The sequence below is a fragment of the Lontra canadensis genome, unplaced genomic scaffold (genome assembly GCF_010015895.1).
Source record: "Lontra canadensis isolate GAN:19392208 unplaced genomic scaffold, GSC_riverotter_1.0 scaffold60, whole genome shotgun sequence".
NCBI classification, from domain to species: domain Eukaryota; kingdom Metazoa; phylum Chordata; class Mammalia; order Carnivora; family Mustelidae; genus Lontra; species Lontra canadensis.
In genome coordinates this window covers 6,462,443-6,483,292 of record NW_022631054.1, presented here as the reverse complement: position 1 = coordinate 6,483,292, position 20,850 = coordinate 6,462,443, and the positions used below count along the sequence as shown (strand labels likewise).

General features: G+C 56.6%; 1 protein-coding gene and 2 pseudogenes across 1 annotated transcript in view; 1 reads left to right on the top strand and 2 right to left on the bottom strand.

The window, feature by feature from the left end:
- The window catches only part of LOC116879264 (bone morphogenetic protein 8A), a 30,515-nt gene extending 11,081 nt beyond the window's left edge, over positions 1 to 19,434 (bottom strand). Inside the window, exons 1-3 of the mRNA XM_032877369.1 lie at positions 19,037 to 19,434; positions 6,182 to 6,371; positions 5,625 to 5,773 (exon numbers count right to left, since the gene is read on the bottom strand). Of these exons, the coding sequence (XP_032733260.1) occupies positions 5,625 to 5,773; positions 6,182 to 6,371; positions 19,037 to 19,370 (673 nt within the window). The 5' untranslated portion in view covers positions 19,371 to 19,434. The remainder of the gene's footprint in view (positions 1 to 5,624; positions 5,774 to 6,181; positions 6,372 to 19,036) is intronic.
- Positions 2,003 to 3,437, bottom strand: LOC116879202 (annotated as a pseudogene).
- On the top strand, positions 19,369 to 20,641 carry LOC116879266 (annotated as a pseudogene).
- Positions 20,642 to 20,850: the final 209 nt, after the last annotated feature.

Here is a 20,850-nt window from a genome sequence, read left to right as displayed (position 1 = left end):
CTGTGTTCACTATTCACTTTCCTTGTGTGCCCGTCTGATCAAGGATCTTCTTGGGGTTTCCCGGGGGCAGAGAATGGGCTGCAGGGAAGGCCTGAGCTATCTAGCTGGTGATGGCCTAGGGTGCCCGGCACTGGAAGGCTGCCTTCTAGAAAGGCAGAGGTGGGAGCCTCTGGGGCCCAGGGTCCCCGCCTCTATACCTGACCTTGTGAGGGTGCTGGCAGGCCCCTTTGCACTTGACAGGTGTGTGCAGCCATGCTTGAGAGCGTGGGCCACATTGTGGCCTTTCCCCTTCGGCCTGATGGAACATGCTGCTTCTCTGGGCCGGGGGCACCCATGAGTCCTCCAGCCTCTCCCCACTTCTCAGTCTGCTCCATCAGCGCCCAGAGGTCTTGCCAGCTCGCCTGCCCCATCCTGTCCCGGGGCAGGTGCTCAAGGCCTCATTCACACCCCCCTAAACTGTGCCAGGCCTAGATCACTCCCGCCTCTACCCCAGGCCTCCTGCTCTGGGCGCCATCTGGCTCTTTCCCACAGACCCGGCCCCACTTCAGCCTGTGGTCACGGAGGTGACCCTGTGCCAGGCTGAAGGACAACTGGGGTGCCTGTCTGAACCCTCGGAGAATCCCAGCTATGGATCCAGTCTGCTTTTGTCCCCCTGCTTACTTCAACACGGGAGAACGAGGAACTCAACCCTCCTCCTTCTTCCTACCATCTTCACACGTCTCACTGTCTGCTCCTGGGGAGCTCTGCCTGTCCACACTGCTGCTGGAAAACTGACGCCCAGGGCAGATCAGGTGCCCCCACAGAAGCCCCAAAAGGTGCCCCACTATCCATCCACTTGTTGCCCTTCCATGCCACACCCAACCCAGTCCCTGGCCACTAACCCCCCATCCCTCAGGCTGCCCCTCGGGAGTGGTGTCCCCATCCCTCCATTCCAGGAACTGGCCCTTCCTTCGGGGCGAGGCTCCAAGGAGGCCTCCCTGAAAGGCCTTCCTTCACCAGCTAGAATCTCCAGTTCTCGCCCACCTGCTCTGATGGTTGTATGCCCACGAGAGCCACACTGAGAACATGCATCGTGCTCTGTGTCAGGTTTTTTACCTCACACACACGTATACATCTGGACGTGCACATGGCTGCACAGGCATGTGTATGAACCTGTTATGTTTAGGAGGAAACACCCCACGGCCTCTCTTGGGTTACAAGGGAGTAGTGACAAAAAGCCAGTCTAGGGCTCCATAACAGGCAGAAAGGGTCTGAGTGTCCTGGGCGACACAGGAACCCCATGCCTGAGGATGAGAAAACCCAGAAGTCCGTTTTAGGTTTCTAGAACCCCTCCTACCACAAGCCGCAGCCTTCGACAGCACACGGAGGGGGACGGCTGATCGACAGGGGAACCTTGTCACTGCGTTGCCAGTGCTCTGGCCCAACAAGACAGCCTTGCGGTCCTTCCAGACACATCTATTTAGCCACGAGGAGGAGGACATGCAGGGAGGAAGAGGGGAGGCTACAGGGACACAGAATTTAACCAGAGGACGGAAGTCCACAGAGGAAAAGTCAGAGGGGCCGCAGGAAGACAAGCTCACCCATCATCCCCCAGGTCACGGGGCGTACGGTGCTGGCAAAGTGGGGCCTTGTGGGTATGGGGGTGGTCACGCCTTCCTCACCATCCCCCCACGTTTCCTGACATTCACAAGGGGAGGCCCTTCTGTGAAAGCCGTCCCGTGGGCTCATTCGAGCTGCACACAATGTCATGAAAACAGCACTGTGAAGTCGGCGTTCAAAGTGCCCGACGCCGGTACCAGACCATTCTGGGAAGCACAGAACAAACAAGATAAAGGGCTCCATTCTCCTTTGGTTTTTAATTAAAGCCATATCCCTCTTGGCAGAATCGTCTGTCTGGCGGTGGGAAAGCTGGTCAGACAGCTAGCGCCATGGACAGAGGTGACCAGACCTCCTCTGGTTTCCACTAAAACCCACCCTCTGTGACCGGGGCTTCCTTCCCGGCTCAGGCTGCCACCTGCTGCATGGGTCTGAGGTTCGGGGACAGGGCGAAGGGCTGCCCGAGCTCTTTTTGACATTGTCCACCATCAGGCCATCCCAGACCTCAATCCGCGGGGGGCCTTTCTTCCCGTGCACGTGGAACACAGCCTTCTTGGGGATGGTTCGGTCCGCACAGCGCCCTGCTCAGCGGCACGGTGCATTTCTCCAAGACGTGGGGCTCCTTGTCCTTGGTGTAGCGTTGCATGGTGACCACCGTTCTGGCCTTGGCGCTGGACACCAAATCCACGGCTCCCTCCAGGCTGCTCCCCTTCTTTCCGGGGGTGACCCGGTTAGCCTGTCACCAGACAGGAAACGTGCACGGCTCCCAGCACAGCGAGGTGGAGGTGTCCCCTCGAATTACTGCAGACGAGTCTTCGTGGGAGAAAAAACAGCCCCCGGGGGAAATGGTGACCGTCTGCTTACCCGCAGTGGAGATCTGCATCTGCCTCCTCTTTTAGCGGAAACGGACCCAAGCCCAGGATCCCATTTTCACGGTGAAGATGAACAGTTACCTCCGGGCTGATGTAGTTGCTGGGCAGGAGCGGGATTCTTACGCTGCAGGTGGCGCACATGCCATCCTCGTGTTCAAGAGCTGCTCGTGTGATGATCCGGGCCCGGGGGTCACCCACACACTTGGCTTTTCACCTTCCTCTGTCTGCACCATGAGATGCTCAATTCATTTCTCATATTTTTCCCTCCAGATGACGGTCGCATCAGTGTTAGGAACCTGGATGTCTTCCGGGGCAGACGTGCCCACACCTGCAGCTTCATCCGTCCCCACCACGGAGGTTTCTGCAGCTTTGCTCATGGGCACGTTGGAACTCCTGGCGCTTCTTCTGAAGATAACGTTTCCTCAGCGGTGGGCCTTCCACCCTTTCACCAAAGCAAACGTGGCTGAGATGGCAGCTCCGGAAGACGGAGATCCCCGAGAAAGTCCCTCACCTCTCTGCACTGGCTCTTGAGGGCCATGTGGCCTCCTGCGAGAACCTGATGGGGGCGCCTCCCTCCTGCACCAGGGTCCTGTAGGCTGTGGGCCTGTAGAACAGGGCCCTGCCTCCTGCACCCCCTCCCCGTTGTGGATGCACTCCCTCGGGGAGCCCTGGGAAGGTAGCTCCAGCCTCAGCGGGACAGGTACTGGGTGCTTGCACAGCAAGTTCTCCCCTGCATCAGAACCAATGATATGGGGGACCTGCTTGGTCTCCAAGAGAATGCCCAGCCCAAAGTCATCCACCCCCACGTTGCTACTTCCTTGACGTGTGTCTTGAGCAGCGCCTTTATCAGGTTCTCTGGAATCCTGCAGAGCCCAAAGCCATGACCCTGAGCTTGGTGCTGTCAGAGATGTCTTTCCCGAGCTGCACGGGGTCCGTGTACAATCTGGAGAACTGCTGGAGGGCCGCCATCCTGTGCTCTGCCTCCGGCTCCAGACCTGATGGGGACTGACTGCCACAGATGCCGCATCAGAGAACAGGGAGGGCACACGGGGTGCTGATGCGAGGACAAGGTGACCCCCGTCATCCTGGGAAGCACCGTGCCTCCCACCCCGTGGGACCTGAACCCAAGACCTGCGCCTGATGGGGAGGGAGCCATGCCTGCATAGGTCCCGTGGTGGTGTCTGTGAGGGGAAGACCGACTCTGAGCCCTCAGGTTGGCCGGAAAGCCGCCTTCTCCACCCCAGAACCCCCATGGGAAGGAAAGATCCTCCACATCACCCCTCCTGGGCAGCCCTCTCCATGTGGGAGGCCCCAGGGTTCTGGACCGTCCCCTTCCTTCTCCATCCACACCCCTGCCCAGGAGACCTGCTCTGGTCCCAGGCCTCTCAAGCCACTTAGATGTGGGCGCTTCCCACCTGTGCCCCAGCTCTCACCTGTCCTAGCTGACACTCCATCTGGACGTCAACCAGGGCTCTCAATAACATCACTGCCGAAAAAGGCCTCCTGGTTTGCTCCCTCAAGCCTGCCCGTCCACTACTTTAACTCAGGCAGGAAAATATAAAGATTCTATTAAAAATGGACTCTGGCTCAGTCCATGTTTTCCATCATTCCTCCTCTATCCTCTCTTCTCCATTTCTGCTGCTACCAACCAACAAGCATGTCTCCACTCTCCCCTGCAGCTCGTGGCTCCTGTTGCTCTGACTTTGCTCTTGTCCCCCCCAGACTATGGTCCCTGCAGACGTAGGGGGCAGGGCCTTTGTTGGACACACATACTAAGTTTTTATTTTACAACAGCTGACATTTACAGAAAAACCGCAAGGACAGTACAGACAGTTCCCAGATACTCAGACCCGTTTCCCCGAGAAATGCCAACGTTGACATTAGCACCGTGCACTTGTCACAACTAAACGACCAACACTAAGTCTGAGGATAAACTAAACACGATGTATTCGGACCTCACTGGTCTTCCCCAGTGTCCTTTCTCTCCTCCAGGGTCCCATCCCGGATCCCACACGGCATTCCATTGCTACAACTGCTTAGGCTCCCTGGGCTGTTACAATCTCTCAGACTTTCTTTGTGTTTGACGACCTGGACAGTTTTGAGAAGCACTCATCAGGCATCTGTAGCAGGTCCTTCAATTTGGGTTTGTCTGATGTTTTTCCCACAGTCAGGTGGGGTTCTGGGGGATGACCACGAGATGAAGGGCCCTTCTCATTCTGTCATGTCAAGGGGACACAGCAGGTGCAGGACATTTGTATGAGCCTTGGTCACCCGCTGAGGTAGTGCCCTCAGCTTTCTCCTCTGTGAACTCACTTTCCTCGCCCTGTCCCCACTGTACTTATGGGAAGCCTAATTCACTAAGCACCGGGGTAAGTGATGCCCTCCTCCAGGGGCTGTCTCAGAGGGCTCTTTTCTAAAAACCTGACTCAGATCCCGTCATCCTCCATTGCTATGAAATACAGGGAGCCACCCTCAACACTCTGACACGGAGCCGGGGTTCACCCACACTCAGGATGTGCCCTGAAGCTCTCAGTCTCCTCTCCCACCTCGCCCCTGCCCGCCTAGCTCCAGCCATGGCGGCCCCTTGCTGTAGCTCAGATCCACCATCCTGTGCCCACTTTCTGCCTCTCCCTCCCCCACTCCACTGCCTGCGATGAAGGAGGTTCTCCCTCAGCTGCCTGGGGAATGAATGAAGATGTGAACCCTCATTCTACAGAGGAGGACACTGAGACCCCGAAGGTAAGTACCCTGCCAAGGTCACCGGGTTAGAGTGCTGAAGAGCTGGGATTCAAACCCAGGCCTCTCTGCTCCAAGTCTGAGGGTGTAACTACCTCGCTTCGGCCCTGCCCAGTATGGACACGCCCCACATACACGGCTGCTCTTGGGGAGGGACAACATGGACTCTCTCTCAGTGACTGAAATGTTGGTTCTGCAAAAGGAGAGGAGGGAGACCACCATGGTAGGGGGCTCCTGCTGTGGGAACCTTGGCTTCTGCACCCCAATGAGCCCCCAAAGTGGTTAAGGGATTATCACCCCAGCCGCTGGGCTGAGAGAGGCCAGGCCTCCAGGGCCAAAGGAGGTGGTTGCAGCTGGCTCTGTGCCAACAGCCTCGAAGAGCCCCCAGGAGAAGGTCTGCTGCCCAACCCTGAGCCTTACCGTCGTCCGTTTCCACATAGAGGCGGAACGCCAGGTCCTTGTTCCGGCTCAACAACCAGCGGTCACTGGCTGCTGTCACGTCCAGCACCAGCCAGCCCTCGTCCCCAGCTCGGAGCGTCTGAAGATCCAAAAACAACAAGTCAGACTCCCTGTGGACATGAAAAAACAATTAACTGGGGGCCGGCACAGCTGCCTTTGCGTTTCCAGTGCCCACCTGGGGGGCCATGCATGGGGCACCTATCCCGCCTGGCTCGGGGTGGGTGCCCCGTGTGCCTTCTCTCACTGTATGTACTGCACAAAATGCTACTGGGCCCAGCAGGGGTGTGGAAACCGAGGCTCGGGAGCTCAGTGACCTGCCCAAGGTCCCACAGCCGGGACAGCACGGCAGGGATGTGAAGCAGGACCTATGCTGGGCCTCTCCCCACAGTGACACGAGGCCTTGGCCAAATATCCTTCTGCCTCTGAGGGTGTACTCCCCAGGGAGCTCCCCTTCTGTCCTCTGGGAAGTGTCCCCTCCTCGGCCAGGCTTCGGCGGGAGGCAGAGTGAGGGTAGGCACCTGTTGGACTGCTCCCTGACCACCTGGAACACGCTGACGTGCAGGGTCCTGTTGAGCAGGTGGGCGCTGGCCAGCTTGTAAATCCGGAACTCGGCAGCGGTGACTGCCTCGCCCTCTGGGATCTGGGTCAGGTCGAAGCGGAACTCCTTCCAGTGGGGCTCCTGGTAGCCCAGGGTGCGGTCACGCTCCACTGTGAGACAGAGTGGGGCCGTCGGTCACTTGTGCTCTGGACAGAGCTGGGGCTGGGGGAGATGGGGCCCCGGGCAGCCTGGGTGGGGACGGCTCCCTCCTCTGCAAGGGGACTTGCTCCCAAGCTCTGCCTCCTGGTGCTGAGAGGGCATGGCGGGCCATGCGCTGAGGTGTCTGGCACAGGGCCCAGCACACCGTGGTGCCAGCAAGAGCTGCCTCCGTTTCTGGCCCCCAGACCCCAACCCCGCCTGCCCCACCCATCCCCTGCTGGCTCTGGGACCCAAGGATGAATCTGAGGGCAGGTCCCTCCTCTGGGAAGACTGACATCAGACCCAAGGCAGAAACAGGCCACAGAGTGGACAGGGAGAGGGCTGAGTGCATTTTTGAGGCCGGGGATGTGCAGAATCTGCCAATGTGTGTGCACAGAAGCCTAGGGGAGAGGGAGTGTTTGCAGCCGACCCTGGAGCTGGGCCTCAAGGGCTGAGAGTGGATGTGCCCCAATGTCAAGGGAGGACACTGCAGAGGAAGGGCCCAGCCTGAAGAAAGGCCTAGGGCTGAGGAATAGATAGCACAGGCAGGGAAAACAACAGCCACAAACAGCAAAGGACAAAGGATGGCAGTTCCTGTTTGGTGACAAGGTGAGGGAAGAAGGAGGGTCAGAGGGAGACATGGAAAGAAGAAGCAAAGTAGGAGTGACAGCACCTGGCGACAGTTGGTCAGGTCCCGGAGAAGCTGGACAGTCCCATGATGGGTGAGATCTGAGCAGGCTTCCCAGGAGAGGTGCCACCTGAACTGGCCCTGAAGGATGGGACGGAGTCCTGTGGGGTAGAGAAGATGGTGGGGAAGCCCTTCTAGGCAGAGGGGACCTTGGAGGCACAGGTGTACAGGGCGGGGGTGTCCACAGGCCAGCGCTGTGGGGGACTGGCCCTGAGTCTCGCTGTGGTCTGACTCTGGAGGGCTGGAATTCTGGCCTGGGAGCACCGGCTGTGCATCTGGCCAGCGGGGTTTAGGGTTCTGGGCAGCAGGGGGGCGATGTGGTTTGAAGCGGGGGTGGAAGACAGGTGCGGAGGGGAAGGGGATGCACAGGCTGGAGGGGAGCCGAGGCGGGGCTGGTCTGTCTGGGCCGGAGGCTGGGGTTGCGAGTCAATCCCACATCCCCCATGCCCAGAAATGCCCAGGATGGTATATTTAGTACCATCCCACTTTAGTCTCCTGTCACTGTCAAACGCCACAAATCTGTGTTTCCGGAAAGCAGGGGCGGGAGCCACCCAGCACCTTCCCCCAAACCCAACACTGAGATTTTAATGACACGTCTGTGAGTCTTTTTAAAAACTCTCTCTCTGGCTTCTGGTGTCCGTGACCACAAGTCACCAGGCTGGGGCGGAGGCGGATGTGGGGAACGCTTCCTGTCCTCGCAGTGGGGACTGGGTCCAGCGAGGGACAGGCCAACAGCTGGGCTGGGCGGGGCCGGTGGACACACACGGTGACGGGACAAGGTGGGCTCTTCCTCCCGAGACCGCAGTGGCGAAGAAAGCCAACCGCCGGGCTCCGCCAGGTTGGCGAACACGCGGCACATGCGCAGCCGGGAGCCAGGCTGCTTCGGGGGCGGTGACCCCGGGAAGGACCCATGTGCTCCCACACATGCGGAGAGCGAGGACTGCAGGGCTCTGGTCCCGCACCGGGGGATGTGGGCCACGAGTACCGCCACACACGTCCCCTCCTCATTATGGACACTCCCACACGCACAGCTTTGGGGACAATTTCTGTGGATTCAGGGGCCACACAGACCACCTCTGTTCCGTGGCTGTGTAAGAATCCTGGATGTGCAGGACGCCCCAGGTCGAGGCTGCTGGCTGTGACAGGGTATGGCCCAGAGCAGGAAGGAGGGTGGCTCCGTCCCGCCCTTTACCAGACTCCTTGCAGAGCCTCGAACCCGGATCCGTGAACACATATCTGCTCCCAAGACCGTGGGGCTGGCGCGCGGGTGGGGCTGCAGGCGATCTCGGTCCGCAGGCCTGCGGCTGATTTCCTGTCGGATCTGGGGACCGAGGGGACAACCCACAAACCTGCCAGCTCCACTGGGGGACCACGCTCTGGGGCCTCCCTCCTTTGCTGACCTGGGGACCCACGGATGCAGGGTCAGGGGAGCCTTGTGCACCGGAACTGAACCTGGTTCCAAGCTTCTACCTTGAGCGTTTGTGAAATCCATGAACTACCCAGCAGCTCAGCACAGGAAACTGCCCCTCTGGCTGTTCCAGGCAAGCACCAGAAGCCAGGACGTTGTGAGGAAAGTGATGCTTTTCATCAAAAACTGTTAAAACTTCCTGGGATAGAGCATTATACTAGACATGACTATAACTGGCCAAAGGGGAGTGGCCCCTCTCTCTATGCTGGAACCTGTAGAAGTATAGCTTTCCAGCAGTTGCTTCTGTGTATTAGAAAAATTTTCTTTTCTTTTCTTTTAGGAGGTGAAGGGGCAGAGGGAGTAGGAGTTGCATGCAGGCTCCATGCTGGATCTCACAACCCCGAGATCATGACCTGAGCTGAAGTCAAGAGTCTTAACTGACTTAGCCAACTGAGCCAACCAGGCGCCCCAGAAATAGTATTTCTCAAAAGCTGGTGTTGAGGAATAGCAGCTGTTAGGATCTGGATTTGCCCCTACAGTAGCTCCTGGGCCACCTGCCCCTGCTTTTGCCACTAACACAGCACTGAGAAGTATAGGTGCTCTGGCCTGTAGCTCAGGCTTCTGATCCCAGACCTGAGCCTATCAGTGACCAGATATTTTCCCCAGCCTCAATCTTCTTATCTGTGAACTGGAGATACTAGGAGTCTTTCCACAGAGGGGCCTAAAAGGGCTTTGGGAGGGGCAGGCATTATTAGGTAGGTAGGACTGATGGCCATTCTATAGGAACAGGAGTCGAGGAGGAGTGCAGGCCTCCAATTTCCTCACTTCATCCCTCTTTCAAAGTGATAACCTCCTGCCAGCACCAGTAGAACCTTCATGTGTGAATCTCAGGAGCCCAGGGGAAGGAGAAGGAGACTTTCAATTTTCTTTTTCTAAATAAGAGTACGGAATGAAATGTTATGTAACATAAAAATGTATTAGGGGCGCCTGGGTGGCTCAGTGGGCTAAAGCCTCTGCCTTTGGCTCGGGTCATGATCCCAGGGTCCTGGGATCGAGCCCCACATGGGGCTCTCTGCTCGGCAGGAAGCCTGCTTCCCTCTCTCTGCCTGCCTCTCTGCCTGCTTGTGATCTCCATCTGTCAGATAAATAAATAAAATCTTTTAAAAAAAATATTAATTCAACTGAAAGGCATTTGGATGGTTTCCTTTTTATTTGCCTGAACTTTGTCAAGGCATTTGATCCTCTGGGCCTCGTATCCATATTTGCAAAATGACCATTTGATACAGGGTCCACTGAAACTGCAAAAGGTTATGTTTGCTACTGGAGTAGGTACTTGGTTCTGGCCCAGCAAATGCTTCTAACATCACACAGGAGCATTTCCTTCTTTCCCACCTTCATGCCGAGCCTCCAATTCCCCAAGGTCTGGAATCTCCCAAAGATGCCCAGGCTCAGAAAGGCAGCCCCTCAGAACCACCACTGAGGCTGTTCTGGCTCAGGCACAAAATAGAAACTGACCCTTTATGAAAGTGCTGAACAGTCCAGAACATCAGAGCTCTAAGGACAGAGGTCACCACACACAGTCTCCTTCCACTTTTATACACACACAGAGATGGAACCCAGGGATCCAGACTCCCATCTGGGCTGCTCCACTACATCAGGCTGGACCTTCACCATCTGATGTTGAAAGGACGGCATAAAAATCCAGCTGGAAGTGGCCTGTTGCTGCCTCCCATCCCCTGCCAATGTTGATGGTCTGCAGAGGGAATTTATGGGAAAGGCCAAAGTCTGCACAATGTGACTTCTTGGGTTTTCCCAGGAATTTTTTTTTTTTTTTTTTTTTTTTTTTTTTTTTTTGCTACTGCTTATGGGTTTGGGAAGTTCATTTCCCAGTCCCTGGCAGATCTGGCTAGGCTGAAGGAGGAGTGGGTGCTCTCCTCCTGGCCTATGTTCTGAATCCCGGCCATCAGAGCTATGCCCTGTCAGGAATCCTCTCCCTGGGGTGGCTCTGGGGGAACCACTGATGCCTGGGGCAAGATTTCTGGGTAGTCAATTATTTCCTCCATCTGCAACATCTGGGGTGAGGATTCCTAATTGGTGGGGGGGGCTTGGGGGAGGGCAGTCCCATAATTTCATCTTTGAGCATATGGGAAAAGACTCCTGGCTATACATGCTCAGGATGCTTTCTATAAACCCTCAATCTTCCCATTCATTTTTCCTGGTGACATCCAGGAGAATTAATTCATTTGCTCCTACACATTTGAAAGCAGTGCTTACTGTATGCAGGTCACTATGGAGGCACTGGGGAAACCAGAGCTGGGGACACAGAGGGGCCCCCCTCTACCCCCAAGGAATCTGCAGTGCGTGGGGAAGTAGCAAACAAGGTGATTTTATGTGAGTGGCTATAAAGGATGTCAAGGGAGGGGTGGGACTGGGGATAATGCAGGAAGGGTGTGTGGGAGTCACTTTATGATTTTAGCTTTATTTTGAGATAATTTCAAGTGATTTAGATTTAGAGAAAAGTCTTTGCTAGAATAGTACAGAGACTTCCCCATACCTTTACCCAGCCTCCCCTAACGATAACACCATGTGTAATTAAACCACAGCCTAATTATCAAAACCACAAAAGTGATATTGGTACAAGGCTATTAACTACAGTCTTTTCTAGAATTTTGCCATGTTTTCCACTATTTATCTCTTCAATGTTCCCGACTTCCATCCAGGGCCTCACACTGCATTTAGCTGTTAGGTCTCCTGGGTCTCCTCTGGTCTGTAACAACTGCTAAGTCTTTCCTTTTCTTTCATGACATTAACACTTTCATTTATTTAATTTTTAATTTTTTTTAAGTAGTCTCCACACCCAACATGGAGCTTAAACTCACAACTTTGAGATAAGACCTGAGGTGAGATCAAGAGTCAGATGTTTAACGACTGAGCCACCCAGGTGCCCCTGGACACGGACACTTTTCAAACACCCCTCAGTGTCAGTTTATCTGATGTTTTTCCATTAGACTGAAGTTATGGATTTTGGAGAAAACCATGCACATCAACTTGGACAACATGGCAGCATTATCCCTAGTAATATTAATTGATTCTTTGATTAGGGTGCTGTCCAATGATTCAAAGAGGCTCTGTGACCTGGGAAGAATCTGATAAAACTCAACAGTTGTTGATGTTACGATAGTCCAGGACCCTGTGAGGTAGGCTGGAAACCACAGATGGTTTTTAGGAGCCCACAGAGGCTCTTGACAGCCACCTCCATCAAGACACTGGGTATGGCAGAGCACGAGCCCACCATCAAGGATAGACAGTGCCACTACTGTTTCCACAGGTACCTTATTTCCTAAAAAGCTCCATTGAGGAGGCAGAGTTTGCTTTCTTAACTCCATTACTGTGGCTCCAGGCAATTAAACAATCATAGGACTCCTGGCCTTCTCCTCCCTCCAGCGTCTGATAAAATGACCTCTGCTTTCCACATTTGCTTATGGGTAAGGATGCTCTGTGCCAGAGATGTCCTTGACTGCATGGCCGCTGACTACGTTCTGTCTTTCTGCCTCTGAGGACCTGCACCCACCACTCATGGGCTAGATCTCCAGTTGCCACAACCTGAATCCAACAGCCTAACACCAACAATGGCTTTGGATATTTTTGTGACTTGGACAAAATTTAAGGGTATTTGGATGATCTAAATCTATCTTGTTTCTGACCAAAAAGTAAGACTTTAAAAGATACCCTCTTCCTTTAGCTCAGAGTGGCTGTTAAGAAAATAGAATCGCCTGACCTGTCTGTCCTCAAACCCTTCCCCAGACCCACAGGGTCCCCAGGAGGAGCCCAAGCTCTGGTTCTGCCCCACCAACCCCCCGAGCTCATGGTCTCCTGGGACTTCTGGTTATAGATACCTCTTCCCTCCCCTGAAGGCCCTCCCCAAAGCGCCCTCTCCTGAGTCACCCCCATTCTGCCCTGTCTAAAGGATACTTTTCTCTCAGTCCAGCTTTCAAGGCCCCTCGTCCTCCTCTGACCTCACACAGATCAGCCTGCTGGCCTCTCTCTTTCCCCCGTCCCAGGGGTCCCCATCTCTGGTTCGTGTGTCCTTCTGGATGGTGAGCAATTAAGGGCAGGACTGTACCATGTGGGGTGGAAACGGGAGGCTCTCAGTAGACTGTCATTGAGCTACCTTTTTCCCGGGGGCCCAGAGAGGGCATGTGTCTGCAGGTTCTTCCCGAGCTCTGCAGGACAGTGGGGCAGCTGCTGGTCTGGGAATGGCTTCTACAGCACAGCGAGTCTCCATCAGAAGCCGCTCACATTTTCACTTTGCTGCGGGACTAGCCCCCCTCCCACGGCCAGGCTGCTGAGGTGGAGGGCAGGCTCCCGAGGGTCCTAAAGGCAGAGACACTGGTCCCGTCCGGCTAGTCCTGCTAGTGACAAGGCTGAGGCGCCCCCTTTAGACCTAAAGCAAGACCCGGGTCTCTGTGCCTGGTGTGGGCCCAGGGAGGAGCTGCAGCACTGATCACCTACCAGTTCTGCGTCTGAAGGGCTTCTCCCTCCCACCCAGAAATCTCAGTACTGCCCAGAGGAGGCCAAGGAGGCTTCATTTCTAAGGTATTTTTAGTCAGTTTTCATTACCGACTTTTTTCAAGAGCTGCTTCCATAAATGGCTCTGCACTCATGATTGCCGGTCCAGACCTCAGACAGCTTTAGACCCCAAATTAAAAGGGGACACCCGCACACTCCACCACATCAAGTCAGTCAAGGCCTAAAATAGATCTAAGGAGACTGAGCAAGGATACGATTCCCCAGTGCAATTCCGGGGAAAGAACTGAACTGTGGGAGTTTTCCAGAAAGATGTGGTCACAGCGACACATCCCTTTTTCCCGTGGGGAATGGGTTCCTATGAGGAGGTGGAGTGGTTATACCTCCCTGTCCTGGGCCCCAGTGCTGGGGCCCATTCTTTCAGACTTAAAAGACGATGTGAGATGCGTGGTACCAGATTCCCTGTAGGTGGTGAAATTAGGATGGGAGGGTCACCTGTCAATGAGGTTCTGCTGTCAAAGGGAGCACCCCAGTCCCCTGAGAATGTCTGCTGAAGCCACCTTCCTCCAGGCAGGGCCCTGGGAGGACTGGAGATCCTAGGGAAGTATCTAGGGAGAATGATGCACCCATGGTCAGCCTCCACAAGGACAGGGAGGGCAGGCCCTGCTCTGCCCCAGCTGACCAGGCCCAGGCTCCTGCCCCTGCTCTCAGTCCCTGCCTCCTGCTGTGTTCTTCCTCCCTTCATCTTGCCAGTCTGCCCCATGCACCTGCCACACAGGAGCTGGGGTGCACAGTGGGAGGGGGGATGTCATGGAGAGTCAGATCTGGCCCCTGTTCTCAGGTTGTTCATGGTTTCTTAGGGAGCAGGAAAAAGGGACAAGGCATGGCTCTGAATGAGGCTGGCAGAAAGTGACTCAAATCCTAAGAAAAATACATAGGACGGGGGATGGAACTTCAAGGATAGAAGAAGCCTGTCTCTTTAGGAGTAATTGGGGTGGAGACAGACTTATGGAAACTTCTGCCCATACCCCCCCTCTTTTTTAAAGATCTTATTTATTTGAGACAGAGAAAGAACACAAGTGGGAGGTAGTGGCAGAGGGAGAGGGAGAAACAGGCTTCCCACTGAACCAGGAGCCTGATGCGGAGCTCAATCCGAGGACCCTGAGATCATTACCTGAGCTTAAGGCAGACACTTAACTGACTGAGCCACCCTGGCGCCCTGGGTCTACCCTTTTTAAAGTAGAACTGGAGGTGAGGATACTGTATGCAGAGGGTTCAAAATGAGCAGAGGCACAAGCAGAGGGTAACATATTAGAGTTACTAACATTACTCAGTAAGTTCCTGCCATGTAACAGGCATCTAGCCAGCATTACTGCACATTTCGCCTAGTTCCACACAACCCTGGGAGTGAGGCCTTAAAGGTGAGGAAATGAGGTTCCAAGACTTTAAAAAGCACCTGTGTATCATCTCCCAGCTCCCAAGTGGCAGAGTCAGGATTAAAATGCAGGTTTACAATAGCCCCAGCCACATGTGCATGTTCACAGCACCTGTATTCCTTACCCCAAACAAGAAATGACCCAACTATCCATTAATAAAACCGGATAAATTCATATACTTGAGGAATGCAGTACAATTCAATTCTTAAAAAAGAACCATGTGGGTGCCTGGCTGGTTCAGTCAGAAGAGCATCTGACTCTTGATTTGATGTCAGGGTTATGAGTTCGAGCCCCACACTGGGTGTGGAGATTACTTAAAAAAAAAAAAACAATTTAAAAAAGAACTGCAAATACAACAATAACAAACACGAATGTCAAAAAAAATTATGTTGAGTGAAACAGTAGACATAAAAGCACACACTGTATGATTCCAGGCATAGAAAGCTCAAAGATGGGGGACATGAGTGCATTGTGATAGAAGTCAGAAAGTGGTTGCCCATGGGCTGGTGGGAAAAGGATCCCCAGTAGCACCTGTGTCACCTGTTTCTGTGTGGTCTGAATGGTGTGTATTGAGCATGTCTCATGTCTTACTTTTGTAACCCCCAACAAATAAAGACACTTTAAATAGGATTCTCTTTACAACCTACATTCCAGACAGTCCAATTCCTCCACACGTAATGCACTTATGGGCCAGGACCCCACGGGGGTAGAGAGGTGGCTTCTATACAGGAGAAGAGCAGAGGAGACAGGGAGTGGACCTGCTGGGTGGCCTTGGGAAAATCACCTAACTTCTCTGAGTTTCACTCTCCTCTCTTCGAAAACATAGATGTGACTGTGATTGTGATGCAAACGAAGGTACAGACCTGGAGGTTCTGGGCTCAAGGTCCTCACCAGGCATCATCTCACATGCTCCCAGAACAGCTCCAGTGGGTGGGTACCCTGAGTGCCTCCATTTTACAGAGGAAGAAACTGAGGCTCCTGGCACACAGCAGATATCACACGACTATTTGTTGAGTGAATTCATGAAAAATGAAAGAATTCTCTAGTAAAGAACCAAAGAAAGTGACCCTGGGGTCATGAAGACCAAGCATTGCCCCTTCAAGGTCACAGGGCTGAGGAGGATGTGGACCAGATTCCTCGTTTCCACTCAGCCCTGCTGCCCCCAAATCGAACACCTCAGGTCAACATCTACGTCCTCGGCTGCCCAAGGCACGGGAGTAAGTCTGCTCATAGAAGGGCTGGGACAACAGTGAAGACAGCTCCATGCATTTCTGGCTAGACCTCTGCCTGCAGGGCTATCTGTGCCTCAGTTTCTCGACCTGGAACTCGGCATCTTCTGCTCTGACTCAAGGTGGGGAAGGACCAGGAGGAACACACAGAGTCGGTCCTTCCCTCCTCATTCCTTCCTCACCAGCCACAGGGCCGGCCCCAGGTGCCTAAGGTACAGCAGGTCAGACCCACACAGCCCAGGGGATGGGGTGGTGAGGTGAGGAGCTGTCTCCAGCACAGGGCCACGGGGTCAGGGCTGGGAGGCCCCTCGCTTCCTGACACCATCGCTGTGGACTGGACGAGAAAGCAGAGGGAAGGGAGGTGACTCGGGACAGGAAGGAATCAGTGGTGGGTCCAGGCAGTGTAAGAATGTGAATGTTGCCTCCCAGCTCAGGGCGCTCCTCTCCCTGAGCACAGGAGACATTCGGGACAGACCCCATCTGCTCCACATGGGCATCAGCCCCCATCAGCATGTCCTGACCAGAGGGAGCCAAGAGTGTACAGTCTGAGACGGACAGGCCAGGCAGGGGTCCCAGCTCTGACCACAGCCCTGGCCTCCCTCCAGAGACGCTGTCAGCCATTACATGGGCGTCCTAAAGCATCTGCTTGGGTACAGATGCCCAGCCTGTGGGCCGGAGGCCTGTGACAGGCCCAAGGCCTCTGGTCCCACAGGCTGCCGTGGATGGTCAGGGGCCTACCAGGCACCGAGTCTGGCTTCTCAGGAGCAGATGAGGCCAGTAGGAGAGGTGGAGCTGGAGGTGCAGGTACAGGTGCCCAGGTGTGGGCGTGGATACCGCCATGACTCTGCCATCAGGCTCTGTGGCGGTTCAAGGGCCTGGGGCCTGGGCCTCCAAAGAAGCAAAGACTCCAGCTAGGTGTCTAACCCTCCCACCCCCACAGCCTAGGTAATTACCAGTTAAACCACTTACACTGCAAGAGTTCTACTAGTGCAATTAGTACATCAGAATAAAGAGGCCCTCTGACAGTTGGCTGGGCCCGCCCACAGATTGGGCTTCCACCAAACAAAGATCTGCTTGTTAATCCCACAGCATCAGAGGCCTTAGATCTTAATGAAACACACACAGACAGCGTGGGAAGAAGCTGGCATCAGGAATCCACAGGCCCTGGATGATGCCATGGATGAGCTGTGTGGCCCTGGGCTGGCCATTTAACCTCTCTGAGCCCATGCAAAGGGGGCTGGTAAAACAGCTTACATGTCACTAGATGGGTGCAACAAAGGCTCTTCAGGTGCTCGTTTTTATTCTAAAAATAGGTACAGGCACCTTTTGGTTGGCTTTTAAAATCTGTTTCTGGGTTGCACGTAAGAAGTGTGGGACATTCCCAACACACCCAACCAAGGCTGGGCAGCAGCTGGCAGGGAGCTGGGGCAGCAGGGACCAGTCCAGGTGCACCTACTAGAGGGCTGATTTTCTGCTCCTCCCATCTATCAACCCATCCCACAATACCCCTGACGATGCACTGATCTCTAGGAGCTCCATTTTATAAGGATGAATCTGTGGCTCCAGGAGGACAAGGGGCTTGCCTGAGGTCACACAGCAGAGGCAGGAGAGAAATCAGGTTTGTCTGAGCTAAGGGTGTTGATTGATTCGCAGTAAGAGCTCCTACCAAGGCTGTGCACACCTTCACCCAGGGGATGCAGGGGAAGCAGGACACTGGCTGGGCGGTGACTCATTCTAATGGATGTTGCCCTTAGGGACATTCTCAGGATGACTGTATCCACAACCCTTCTTGATTCTGAGCCCCAGGTCAGCTTGTCCTGAGGACAGGGCTCTAGCCTCGTTCCACACATGGTCTCTTTCGTCCTGAGTCCCCGACCCTGCCCTTAACCAAGAAGGTGGCATTCAGAACCCATTGACCCAGTCCTATGCCTGGCACCTGGCTCTCAGCATAGGTTAATAGCCACTTCCTGCTGCTCACTCCCCACCTCAGCCCACCCACCAGCTCTGGGTGTGGTGGACAGAGGTCTCCTCGGCTGTCCACTCTACCTGCCTTCATAGAGGAAGCAAACGGCTGAAAATCCCACAAAACCTGCTGCTGCTGCTCCATGCCTAAACCCCTCTGGAAGCTCTCTCCACCTTGAAAGCCTGCCCTCCTGACAGTAGAAATATCATCTCCTTGAGGACCTGATGTAGGGCCAAACAACTGGGGCCTGTCCTGACTGGGCCACGGAGAGGCTGTGCTGTCCTGGGCATGACATTGCCTCTCTGAGCCTCACTGTCCTCATCTGGGAGACAGGGTTGAATATCATGTCGGTTCCCAGGGTTGTGGGGAGGGGTAAGCATGATACCGTACGTGAAGGGATGCTGGTGGCCTTGGCAAGGGTTCTGTCTCCACCTCAGCCTGAGCTGCAGTCCTTCAATCCCACATCCAGTCTGGTGTCTGCTCCAGCCCAGAACCCTGGTCCTCACTGGCCACAGACAGGAAGCAAAGCAGATAGGGGACATTCACGACTGCAGATTAAAGAGATTTAGTAATGGGGAGACACCTTCGAGTACTCTAACCACAAATGGGTCCACGACTTGGAGAAAAATTACTGTAGAAAGGAAAGGCTGGGCTTTGTGTGGAAGAACGAGGAGGGTCCAAGGGGCCTACTGGGTCCTTCCACCGGCCTGGACACACACTGCATGCCAGCCATGTCCTAGGTGCTAGGCCCAGGGTGACAAGACCACTGATTGCCCCACTGAGCTCAGAGTCTACTCCTTCCTGCCTGCTGCCCTGGCAGCCACACCCTCACCTGCAGGAGCTGGGGCTCTGGCCAGGGAACAGGCAGCTGTGCACTCAGGACATCTGGGTTCTCAGCTCTGGTCACTTTGATGATGTGACCGGGGCTTTCCACACTGAACTTTGTCCTTCTCTCCAGTACCGCCCTTATCACTGTGACAGCATCCCAGCCTGTTTACTCATCTGTCTCCCCGGGACCAGACTGTTTTCCTGGCACTGTCCGGTCCACCAGACAGGAGATGATTCCTACCCTTGGGTGTGCTCGGGAGCGGGACGAACGCGCACATCCCTGGGACTCACATTCACACCTCTGCCCGTTCCGGTCTGCTAACCCACGAAGCCCCCACCCGCCTTGGACTTGGCCCTGAGCTCCGCACTTCTCACCCCTCCTTGGGGGCGTGGCCACGACCGGGGGCACCTGTTCGCGGCAGGGGCGTGCACTGGCCAAGGCGGTGTACTCGCCCCTCCCGCCCGCGAGGTGTCCCCGGCCCCGTCCGCACACGCGCGTCCACGCGGAGGCCGCAGGGTCGTCTGGGCCCCAGACGCCCAGCCGGCGGCCGCACTCACCCATGTTGACGAAGCTCATGACCAGGTCGGCGCGGCCCGGGGGCCACTCCGGGGGGCCGCCGTCCTCGTCGTCGTCGTCGGCCATGGCGTGGTACAGGTCCAGCATGAAGAGCGGCGCCGACGCCGGCAGCCGGGCGGCGGCGGGCGGCGCGCGGGACCGGGGCCGCCCGGGCAGCCCCAGCACCGCCAGGATCTCGCGCTGCATGTCGCGGCGCTCGCGCGGGCCCAGGCGGCGGGCCGGGCAGCCGGCCGGGGGGCGCGGGCCGGGGCCACCACCGCTCAGCGCGCACAGCGCCAGACCCACGAGCCACAGCGGCCCGGGGCGCGCGGCCATGGCCCGCCGGACTGGCGCTCAGCGGGTGCGCGCTCAGCGGGTGCGCATCCGCTCCGCGGCCGAGAGGGGGCCGGGGCAGCCCCGACGGCGAGCGGCAGGCGAGGCTCGGGGTTGGCGCCTCCGGTCGGGGTCGCCGGCGGCCGCGGCGCTACTTCAGACCGCCTCCCGCGCCGCACCTGCTGGGCTCCCTGCGGCGTCGACCAGGCCTCCGCCGCCTCGCGGTAGGCGCTCCTCCGGGGCCGGGGGACTGGCGGCCAATCTGTCTGTGGCCGCTGTGCCGTCAGTCGGCTGCTGCCGAGGCCGCTTCCGAGGCAGGGGCGACGGGCGAACTCCCGTCGGCGCTGAGGGCGGTGTTGACCCACGGGCACCTCTTCAGTGGGACCGGCTGTCCGTGCCGCGCACCCCGCCTCCGCCGCCTGTGGGGCCCGCGCGCCGCCGTCGGGCTCCGCCCCCTCCGGCCCCGCCCAATGGCGGCGCGGGGCGGGGCCAAAGCCGCGCAGCCCACTCGGGGGGTGGGGCTGTGGATCTCGGTTGGTGTCCCGGGTGATGTGAGCAGTTGTTGGTGCTGGACGGGTCGGGTGAGGGGGTCTCCTGTCCAGCCGTCGGGGCTTCGCGGACGTGCTGGCCTCCTCTCCCAGCCTCTGGGGGCGCCGTCGGGCGAGCGCAGGGCCTTGGCCTGGGGTTCCCAGGGTAACGGCCGGTCCGGGGAAATCGGGGGACCTGCGCTCCCGCGCGATGTGTACTCCAGCGCTCTCGCCCCGGCGGGGATTCGGAGTCTCGGTCCCGCCAGCACAGTGACTCGGCAGCCTCGCCTGAAAGACCTCCCTGGGGTCTAGAAGTAGAGCGACCCCGCTCGTGCCAGTCGCGGCGGGAGAGTGGGACGCGTTCCTCTGCCAGCCGCCGCCTCCGCAGTTCCTCGCTGGCCACCCTGAGCCTCTCCGGCTGTTCGCTTGCGCGCGTTGTTGGCGGGCTCTCCTTCCCTGACTACTGCTCGGTCTCTTGCTCCCCGGCGCCTACCCACCTGGCTCCCGCGAGCTCCTGGCCCCCGTCCCAGGCGGGGTCCCCACGCTCCCCCGATAATACCGCAACCACATCGTCACCTCCGGCTCTCGCTCTGCGCCCTGCGGCCCCCGTGCTGATCCAGCCGCGCAAGGCAGATGCACACCCTTCTCCAGCTGAGCCAGGGAGCTCTGGGGCCCTTCCGGAGCGTCCAGGAGGCTCCCTTTGCGCATCTTAACTGTTAGGGCCCCCAAGGGCTTGCAAGAGAAGGCTCTACATGGAACCCCCTCCATTGACTTAGCCCCCTCCTGCTCTGCTCTTCCTGGATGCTCTCTCGCTGCATTTATTTATGGCTAAGGCGCTGATCTGGGAGGAAGTGACACCTAGACTGAGCTCTGAAGGCTGGAAGGAATGGGCCTGGGATACAGGAAAAGTCAATGGGCAGAGGAAACTGCTGGTGTGCGACGCCAGGGAGCATAAT